General features: G+C 40.2%; 1 protein-coding gene across 1 annotated transcript; it reads left to right on the top strand.

Annotated features, from left to right (window-relative positions):
• The first annotated feature begins 554 nt into the window (after positions 1-554).
• LOC129099905 (differentially expressed in FDCP 6 homolog) lies at positions 555-9922 on the top strand. The gene is made up of 11 exons (XM_054609339.1): positions 555-702; positions 2010-2150; positions 2238-2423; positions 3421-3648; positions 3750-3896; positions 5717-5825; positions 6144-6442; positions 6527-6693; positions 7165-7363; positions 7978-8068; positions 9063-9922. Exons 1-11 carry the CDS (start codon positions 607-609, stop codon positions 9257-9259), a joined length of 1860 nt encoding a protein of 619 aa, XP_054465314.1. The 5' UTR covers positions 555-606; the 3' UTR covers positions 9260-9922.
• The last annotated feature ends 547 nt before the right edge of the window (positions 9923-10469 follow it).

Raw genomic sequence — 10469 nt, 5'->3', positions numbered from 1 at the left:
TTACGTTACTTGAGTGCAATTTTGAGTCATTTGTGAGTGTTTTACCCGAGTGTTTTATGTCATAATACTACTTTACTTATGCCTCTCTACATCTATTTGATAGTTTTACCTACTTGTTACATTGCAGATTAAGCTTTAACTGACAAAACATATATAGTTTATAAAACATGATGACTTAATGAGAGTACTCAACAATATAAAGTAGATGTCACAATTATCTCCACTTTGTTCGACTACATACAACATTGAAATGCACATTACACGTTAATGCTTTTGAAAAAAATAAAGCACATAATATAATAACATATAGCTATATTATAACACAACCAAAAGCATTATATTTAAACAAGGACTTTTACTTGTAATTCATTCTTTTCTGATAAAGGATCTGAATACTGCGTCAAACAATCAAGACCCTCCCTCTCCCTCAGTGACTGTTGACGGCCTGCAGGTGTCACTGCCAGCGCCCCGGTTAAAGCCCAATGCCTGCCTGACAGCAGCAACACAGTGTGGGTGTTTTCTTGTCACCCAGGGGCCCTGTGTCAACAGCAGAGGGAAGAAGAAGAGACACAGAGGAGGAAACCAGAAAGTAACTGTGCTGCAGACATGGACCTGCGGTCTGAGCTGCTCAAGTCCATCTGGTACGGTTTCACAGCCCTGGATCTGGAGAAGAGCGGTAAGGTGTCCAAGTCCCAGTTGAAGGTGAGTGGGGGGGTCCTCTACCAAGAAAACAAGACCTTTTTTGTCTGACAATTCACTTACTTTTTGATTCTGCTGCCTCATTTCCTACCACAATTCATAGTCAATCACGTGGGCTTGCTCTGAGAAGGATGAGGTGAAAATATTTTAAATGCTCAGCAATTAAAACTCGGCCGTTGTTACATTTGACATTGTGCTTCAGGAACTAGGTGTGTATGCAATCTGATCAACCTCAATGTTTCCTGTGCTTTTAAACCACATGCGGTCCGGCAATGAACAAATTTGTTCTCTGCATTTTGCGTAAAAAGCTTTCTCACTCCTGAAAAGAGGGCACAATATGCACCTCTGTCTGTCAAGAGCATGAGAGTAACAGTTTGCTCTCAGTCTGTATATGAATGGGAGCCCTCATCTCCAAGCTGTGCTTACACTGGGCCTCCATGTACCAGCTTATAGTGCAAAGGGTCCTCTGGCACTGGACCTGACCAGAGAAAAGCAAGTTGAATAGACATGAGCCCGTGTACGTCAAAAGAACATTGTTACAGTGAGAGCGAGGAGAAAGTGGAAACATGTTGGTGATTGTTGTCTCTGGGCACAGGGCGTCAATGAAGCCTCTGTATTTTTGTTGATCTCATTGTTATGTCACTTCTTGGTCTTGCTGTGGATCAGACTCCATTCCCAGCCACCTCTACGATGCTCACAGCGAGGCAGCCTCATGACTTGGCTTATCCCGTCTCATGCATGCAGCCAGTGTACAGCCACCATGTTCTTGAGGCGCGCTCAGAAGCAAGCAGTTTGCATGCCACGGCCTCAAAACTGACAGATGTTGTAGTGCATTGGAGACTTGAGACAGGATGTGGTTATGGCTCAACACACGGGGACTGGTTGTCTGATAACATGCACAAGCTATCTCAATATGTTGCACGCTCTTATTCAGAGAAACATATTGCAGTAAAAGCAAAAGTAATACTTATAGTAGTGGTACACTGATTGCATATAGTAGTTTATGTTATCTTATTTATCTTATGCCTTTAATCTATTTTATTTTACTTATACTACATTTTTTAAGCACTTTGAGCTGCATTAAATGTATGAAAACTCTTGCATTAATATAATTTTGCAGTTCAAACATTGTGTCTTAAAATGTTTTTTATATATGTTTCACACTGATGTATGTGCAAACTAAATCATTTTTAGACCTAAGATGCAGCAGATTCAGTTCCCTAAAGATCAGAAATAAACACTTTCTCATAAAGTCTTGCGCTATATTTTCTGAGGGTGTCTACTATATACACAGTTTCTTGATTTTCCAGGTTCTGTCCCACAACCTGTGCACAGTCTTGAGTATCCCACACGATCCAGTTGCTTTGGAGGAGCACTTCAGGGATGACGATGATGGTCCAGTTTCCAGTCAGGGTTATATGCCTTACCTCAACAAATACATCCTGGACAAGGTGATAAAAACACAAATATATGCTCTTTTTGTTTCTCAAATTGTAATGCTGTGTAGTCAAGCATGCTAATTATTTTTCTGACTCTAGGTTATTGAGGGCTCTTTTATTAAGGAAAACGTAGATGAGCTCTGTTGGACACTTACGGCAAAGAAAAACTACCAGACGGACAAAAACAGTAGCACTGTTCTGCCAGAGAAGGATGCTTTTCGGCTTTGGTGCCTTTTTAATTTTCTCTCTGAAGACAAGTACCCATTGGTTATGGTCCCTGACGAGGTAGGTTCAAATAGAGTATATTTAGATTTAAATGAATTTCTTCTTATAATTACAATTTCTATCACAAAACATAACTTTAAAAAAACTATTTTCTTGTTATTAAAAATTGTGATTTGCAAAAAGCATTTTGGATCGTAAGGTTATATAAGCAAACAAATATGCACATCTTAAAGTCAAAGTTGGTTTTAGCTGCATATAATGATAGTGACACCTGTTTCTAAATGTAGCCACATGGATAATTCAAGTTATTGTGCTCTGTTTTTGTGTAAAATTCAGAGACTGTAGACAGTAATCTGTGACCTAAAAGTGGTGTTGGATCTCTTACAGCCACTAAATACCTGCCTGAAACCCTGTTTCTTGCCATCATGGAACACGGTGCACTTTTCATGCAGCGGTGTGGGCTTGTTTCTCACTTGCAGACTCTCATTTTGGTTTCCTGTCGTGTGTTTTTCACAGCTGCTGCCAAGAGAAAGCCCAACATTTCAAGGGCAGGGTAGTTTATATCATGCTGAGTATAAGTAAACATTATCCAGTTTTATTTTTAGTTCTTGCTTCACACAACAACCACTGTGAAAAGAAAATCTGTGGTGTTATGAGTACTACAGCGTAATAAATACTATTACTAAAGCACATTTAATTAAGAATCAACTTAACTTAAAATTCTTGATGTGATCTCTTTTGTGGTGTTTTATGTTAGAAGGTGGAAACCACAAAATTAAGTGCACAACAAAGAAAAAAAACAGACTGCTCTGATAACAAACATTTAATGTGAATAGCTCTCCAACTGTAATAAAATCTAGCAACCTTTAGAGAGAAGTCCCTTAAATGCAAGCAAAATTGAGCACAAAGCTCTTCAAAAAACAAAACGAAAAGGTACTTGTATATAGTAGAAGAAGATAGTAACTTATTTAATTGAGTATAATGCAGCGAAGACCAAAATTCAAATGAACCACGAAAATGTTCACTCTCAAAACCTTTGGTTTCTTTTCCTCTTTAGGTGGAGTACCTCCTCAAGAAGATATGTATGGCTATGACGATTGAGTTCAACTGTGTTGAATTAGAGGACTTCTTCTCCCAAGATTCAGTGCAGCAGAGCGGCATTACAGTTTGGGTTTTTCTGGAGATGATGAACTCGGGAAAGATGACCAGAGGAATTGATAAGAGCATAATCAGCATGGCTATAGAGGAAGTATACAGGGAGATAGTTGGTGATGTCCTCAAAGAGGTAGGAGACACATCTGCAACCAGAAGTCTGTGTTTTGGGTCACGACGTGCTCTGCGTTGTTTTGGTGACAGTTAACATGTGTGTCTGTCGGGTGAATGCAGGGTTATCTGTGGAAGAAAGGCCAGCTGAGGAGAAACTGGAAGGAACGCTGGTTCACCTTGAGGCCGAGCAACTTGTCCTATTACTCCGGGGAGGACCGCAAAGACTGTCAGGGCAACATAGTTCTGGACGGGAACTGCTGTGTGGAGGTATGAAGCTGGAGCTGATCATCCTCAGTCAAAGTGTTATTTTTTAATCCAGTTGTTGCCCAAAGATGTCGCAAGATGAGGCTGAAAGTGCTCACAATATGACTATCAGATTTTTTATGACTCCCCTCACCAGTTTCTCTTATGAATTAATATACAATGGTACCACTTTAGGACAAATAAAATAAATAAAATAAAACACTTGTTGAATTGTTCACAACCCATAGTCGTGTGCAACCAGATTCAAGGAGTCGCAGGGGAATATGAATAAATGATTGGGGTGGGAGTAGGGCAGAACAATATATCTCACTTTAAAAAAAAAAAAAACAAGGCCCTCCCCAGTGTTGTAATTTCGACCATTTCCTTGACTAAGGGCACTTTGATCTGAAAATGACAGATGTGAAATCATCACACCGACCATGGTCGGTGCAAAACAGCTGAATCTTGGTCCGACGACAGGACTTGGTGTCTGTCCCGATCAAACTGAGCAACAGTTTGGTTTGGTTCCAGTGTTAAAACAGTTTTTTGGATGGGTTGGACTCTTGGACCAATACAGGAAGTTCTGGCTGGCTGTTGTCAGAACTGGGAAAAGTAAAAACACAACAAAACAAAATGAGCCGTGGTAGCACATGGGGAGAGGAGGGGACCAAATGTTTAACCCGTCTACAAACCATTCAATGTCAAGTAAAGGGAGATGATGACGTCAGGACGTATGTCATGTAGAGTTCTTTAGTGTGGTCGCATAATTGCAACTTGAAACCAAAACTGGATCAAATGTATACAATGTTACAATAGAAACAGAATAGAAGTAGAACGGACATGAACTGTTTTCTGTGTTTGTTTGACTAGTAAAAAAGAAAATGACAAATGTTGTAAGTTGTTATGGTGGCAAAACCCAGTGAGTAAAGTGTGGTTGCAGCTCGACGGGAAGAGAGCGGACACGGAGAGCCAGGGAGTGAGACAGAGGCACCGTTAGACCTGCCATCCCGCCGTTTGGCTCATTTGGTGGAACTGGTGTAGCATTGAAGCATGGTGGAATTGACTAACTAGCTAACTGGAGTACAGCTGGCTAGTTAGCTACCTTGCTGAACAAAGTAATTACTTATCTGGCGATAGCAATGGGCTTTCCTGCCTTGTGACAAAAGTGTGTGGACGAAGCATTTAGTTGCTCATCACTTAAGGCCCTCCCCCTCCCTGCCCCTCCCTCCACCTTGTCGGACCTCCCTACCCCCGATCATTTTCTTACAGTCCCTAAGTAGACATAGCTACATATTTATATGTCATAATCCAAAAAGTTTTGACATAGTCAATTTTATTGTTTGTTTCAAATTTCCTCACAAATCGTACGGAGCATAAATGAACTGAACTCAAGTTTAGTCTACAAGTCACACTCTCATCAATGACCCATTCGGACTATGCAGCCTGCAGTAGAGGAACCATTGTTACCTGGGCTGTTCTGGAGGCTTTTTGACATGAACATTGACTCAATTATTAGCTAATCAACGCCACACAGTACCACACGTAGTAATGGCAAACAAAAATATGGTCAAGTTATGTTCATTTTTCAGCAAGACCCCTACACACTGCACCATGTTCTCCAAAGGAAACAAAGCAATCATTCTAAAACCATGCTTTATTATAGGAAGTAGATGATCAAATAGTGTTTGGTCATTCAAAATGGATCAAAAACTTCCTTTACCCTGTGAGTTCACCTTTTTTTTCTCCTTACCACTGTTCATTTAAGAAAATGGTCACAACAAATTTAAAAGACATGTGAAGAAGTCATATTTATCCATTAAAATAATGTTTTCCTTGTTGAACAGGTGCTGCCAGACCGGGATGGGAAAAGGTGCATGTTTTGTCTGAAAACCCTCTCCAAGACTTATGAGATGAGCGCCTCAGACACCAAGCAGAGACAGGAGTGGACTACAGGTCAGAGGAGTGGGGCTGTCCTTGATTAGAGAAATTATTAGTCAACTAACAATCGAACAGTTTTGTCAACAAAAAAAATCATCCATAAATTTACCAGGTATCTGCTCATTAGTTTCTCGGAAATAAGTCATTCAGCATGAAAAAAAGCATAAAAAACAACTTATTGAATATATAAATCTTAGTCAACTAGGACCAGTGACCAGTTAGTTGACTGAAAGGGGGCGACCCTGTAGAGGACACTTGATCACTAATAAGTCATGGCTTAATCTTAAAAGCTTCATTTTCATATCACAACATTAAATATTATCTTCTTTACAGCCATTCAAACAGCTATCAGGCTGCACGTGGAGGGAAAAACATCCCTCCACAAAGATTTGAAGCTGAAGCGGCGTGAGCAGCGCGAGCAGCGGGAGAAGAGAAGGCAGTCCAAGGAGGAGGAGCTGCAGAGGTTGCGGGCACTGCAGGAGGAACGGGAGCGTAAGCTGGCGGAGCTGGATCTCCTGAAAGAGGCGCAAAAGCAGGCTCAGGTCCTCCTGGAGCAGGACGAGCAGAGGAGGCGCCAGCAGCATGAACAGCTCCAGCGGGCCCTGGAGGTCCAGCTGCGAGAGGCTGAGGAGGTGAGTGTGGAGGCAAAGAAGGAAGGGAGAAAAGATTTTGAACTATAAGGGTTAATTCATTTGCTTCTTTCTGTACCTCTCAAGGCTCGGGTCAGTATGCAGGCAGAGATGGTTCTGAAAGAGGAGGAGGCCGAGAGGCAGAGGAAGAGGATCAAGGAGCTGGAGGAGATGCAGAAGCGCTTGGAGGAGGCACTGCAGCTGGAGATCAAAGCCAGGCTGGATGAGGAGGCCTTCCGCTATGCTCAAGCAGGGTAGAGTGTTATATGTGGCCAGCCATCTCCGATAAGACACGATTAGAGACATTAATACACCTTCATTGCACAATAAATAGTCGTTTGTTTAGTTTGAGAGCCATCAAACAAGCATCTGTTAGCTGTAAGAAGGGAGGTGCGCTCTGCAGAGAGCCGATATTAAGCTCAGCCGCTGAAAGGAGTTCATGTTGCGTTATGTTCCTGAGGAAGTTGAACCGCCAACAGAGGAAGTTGTTAAACGCTGCCATCAGTAAGATCTATTGTGTCGCTGTTTCTGCACTCGTTCAACCTTTCCAAGTAAAAGTTTCTGATTAATTGATCACATTTAATAAAATGCATTAGGTTCTGTACAACTTTGCTCATTATAATGTCTGAAATATTATGTTAATATTTGATCCTCTCAAAAAGTGAGGATTCAATCATACTTTTTTTTAATGAAATGTTACTGTTTGTGTTCTCTGTTGTGTACAGGTTACTGGCCGAGGAAGAGGAGAAGATGAAGGCCCTGATGTCCCTGCAGGAGGAACAGGAGGAGTACATCCTGAAGACACAGAGGGAGAAGCAGGAGCTCAAACAGGAAATGGAGGTCAAGTCAAGATCCCTGGATGAGGCTCAGAGGCAGCTGGAGGAGGTCCGCGCCAACAGGCACAGGGTTGACCAGGATGTAGTGGTAAGAACTTAAAAAATAAAAGCTTCAAATGTGAATAAGAAAAGAATCAAATCGTAAGAACTTCCTTTAACTGAGTCCAAGTTATCGATCTCTTATCTCCTAGAGGAAATCTTGTTTGATGGGTTCCGGTGTGATACCAGAATAAAATATTGAGCCAATAGCAGCTGCTGTTTTCTCTTACACACCTTTTAAGTTAAATTTACATGTAGTTACAAACAAGGGGGCAATTTACAGTGTTCAGTATAACACAGATATGAATGAAACAAAATAAACAGCTGTTCAAAACAGTACAATGAAATCAAAGTCCAACCAGAACCATAGTTTTAAGGTCGCAGCTTACTCTGTGGAGACTTTACTCATTTTATGGATTCTATACTTGATGATGGCATCACTAGTGCTCAATGGGGTGTTATTTCAGATTTGCTAATCTCCTTTAAGAGAGCCATTATGTCATTTGTATCTCTTAGTGACAGACCTTTGTAGCCTCGCTGTGAAAAGATACTTATTACAGACATTTATATAAGTTGTAGTTTGTTTTAAAGCTAAGAGTAGTTTATTTCTTAATCGCTTGCAGGTGTCAGGTGTTTTCATTAACTCCTCTTTATCTCTGACAGGCCGCCCAGCGGAAACTTCGGCAGGCGAGCACCAACGTCAAACACTGGAATGTCCAGATGAACAGACTGATGCGACCAATCGGACCAGGCGGTATGTGTCCCATCTTCACGACGAGATGGTGCATCATGTGACATGACAAACATACAGCATTTAAAGCTTCATTTTCAGCTTTTACACCAGCAGAGGAAGGGCAAACTTTTGACATCAAGCATGTTTCACAGACAACATTTTGCCATGTCACAGTAGGAAAAGCACAGGTATATATGATAAAAAAATTAATATTGGCCGATTTCTATTTAGCTGCCTCAGGGTCCTGGTATTGTACATTCTGGCTCATTTTCACACTCTCATGGCTTTCTGGGACACGTGATCAGGACAGAGCCATCGTTAATGTTATTATTAACACCTGTAGTAAAGCCCGGTTTCCAACCAAATGCAGCACAAATTTAATTTAATTTACAGAAAATCAGCATAAGAAAATGCTATTAAATGCTCGTTTACTACAATATTAGAAGTTTAGCACATCGATTTAAACAGCTGATTCTCCTGATGGGTGCTATTATACAACAATTTTGTCATCGTTCCAGAAAGATTCGATGTTTTCGGTGTTTCCATTCCAGTTGTTTTCATGTGCAAATTTGAATTGTGCAAAAAAACTGTGAAAAAGGTCTTATGTCTGATAATCAAACTTTCTACTGCTTCACAGAAAATCAAGGAACCCTTATATTATGTGGTGACAAGTGTGTGCTTGAAACAATCTCCTATGTCTTATGTTACAGAAGCATTTGACTTATTTCCGCAGAGTGTATTGAGGTTACTAAATGCCAGCACTGTGGTTGGGTTGACCTTTAACTTTCCTTCATGTAAAGATTGGTGTGACAGTTTTCTTAGATCAGAGATTGTATTGGAATAGATAAATGGCTATTCTGTAAATATACTTACTGAAATTCCTCGGGGGGGGGGTTGACCTGTACAGCCTTTCTCTATTTCAGCAACATGATCTCCAAACCACTTTGTCTGTTTATTCTTGCCTGCTGTTAACATCCACTTTATTTTCTAAAGTTTTTCTTTGTGCTGTTTTTAGAGAAGAGACCCTCGTTAGGAAGCTCCTATTCAAGCTTCCATATCCCGACACAGAGAGATCCCGGGCTGCGTCTCAGAAGGAGATCAGGATCAGAGGATCAGGACGAGGAGAGCAAAGAAAATGTTGACAACAGAGCTGGATGTGATTTAGAGAAATGCCACTCCCATTCCTCTAACGGAGACATGGACATCCCCTAGAAACATGAGTCAGAGGGGCTGCATGTGTCACTTCTGTCACTTTCTGAAAGAAAGAGCAGGAGATAAAAACAGTGGAACACCTACACTGAAAACTGAATTTACTACCAAGGGTACTACCATTTCAAATAAATGTTGATTTACTGACCTCACTTCACAAACAGAAACAGTTTAAAACATTTTAATGAGAAGATGCAGAATCAACTAATGCTTTGACTGCAGCCTGTGTGAGGCCTGTTCTGGACATAAACGATACCTCAGTGCAAATAAAATGAGCTGTAAGCAAGATCCTGAAAGTGCCATGTAAGTTGAGATGTGTTAAAGGCTAACGCTTAAATACAATGCAAGGAAGCTCGTTTGTTTAGCTCTGTAATATAGACTCATAACAATGTTTCATTTTTACATATGTATTGTTTGGCCGGAGGGTGGCTTGACTTTTTTTTACGTAAAAAGTATGTTTAGTATTTACAGTTTACAGCAGCTTCAGTTAAAGAGTATCATTCCTGATAAACAGGAAAGAGAGAGAGAAACTCTCATTTAACTTCCTGTTTCTATTGTTAGTTAACAAAATTGTAAATAAAAAAAGAGTGAATTGATACCTTAACCGGATTTCTGCCTGTGTCTTTACTGTGTTAAATGATGTGCCGCATGCAATTCAAAGAAATTGTAATCCTATCTGTCAATAAAATCTAGATTTTTACTTTACACAATGAGTAACTGAAATAAATACTTTTTAAATAAGTATATTTAATAAGTTATAAAAGAGGTGACAGTTTAACTACAAAGACCACACATTGGAGCAAATTCAAACCCACACTGCTGAGTTTTCAAACTGCACATCCGCTTGAGTTTGAAAATGAGTCCACGTCATCTGTTCAGTGCTGAAATGTATCATCGCTGACTAATTTGACAGCTCTTACTTACAAAACAGTCGGCACATGTGAGTTAACAGAGACATCCGCTGACACACAGAGCAAACTACATGTCTCATGGGTTGGTTTTTATAATCTATAAGTGGGTTTTTTTAAGTCTCTTCATGCTAGTTTTACCAAAAAGTATTCACAGTTTTTCCCCCCTTTTTTGGGGGGACTATTTTTCACTCTGCTATACAATAATTCATATTATCCAGATTTCATTGAAACGAAAAATACATAAATACAAACAATAAATACATAAAGAAAACAGCACTGATTTTTTTTTATTTATAGACAGT

Source organism: Anoplopoma fimbria, chromosome 12 (assembly GCF_027596085.1).
Source record: "Anoplopoma fimbria isolate UVic2021 breed Golden Eagle Sablefish chromosome 12, Afim_UVic_2022, whole genome shotgun sequence".
NCBI classification, from domain to species: Eukaryota; Metazoa; Chordata; class Actinopteri; order Perciformes; family Anoplopomatidae; genus Anoplopoma; species Anoplopoma fimbria.
Note: the sequence above shows the minus strand (reverse complement) of the source record. Positions and strands in the feature narration are given on the sequence as shown.

Coding starts and splice junctions, on each gene's coding strand:
- LOC129099905 (XM_054609339.1), top strand. CDS start 607: ATGGACCTGCGGTCTGAGCTGCTCAAGTCCATCTGGTACGGTTTCACA. Junction 703..2,009: donor TGTCCAAGTCCCAGTTGAAG/GTGAGTGGGGGG, acceptor TTGATTTTCCAG/GTTCTGTCCCACAACCTGTG. Junction 6,443..6,526: donor AGCTGCGAGAGGCTGAGGAG/GTGAGTGTGGAG, acceptor GTACCTCTCAAG/GCTCGGGTCAGTATGCAGGC.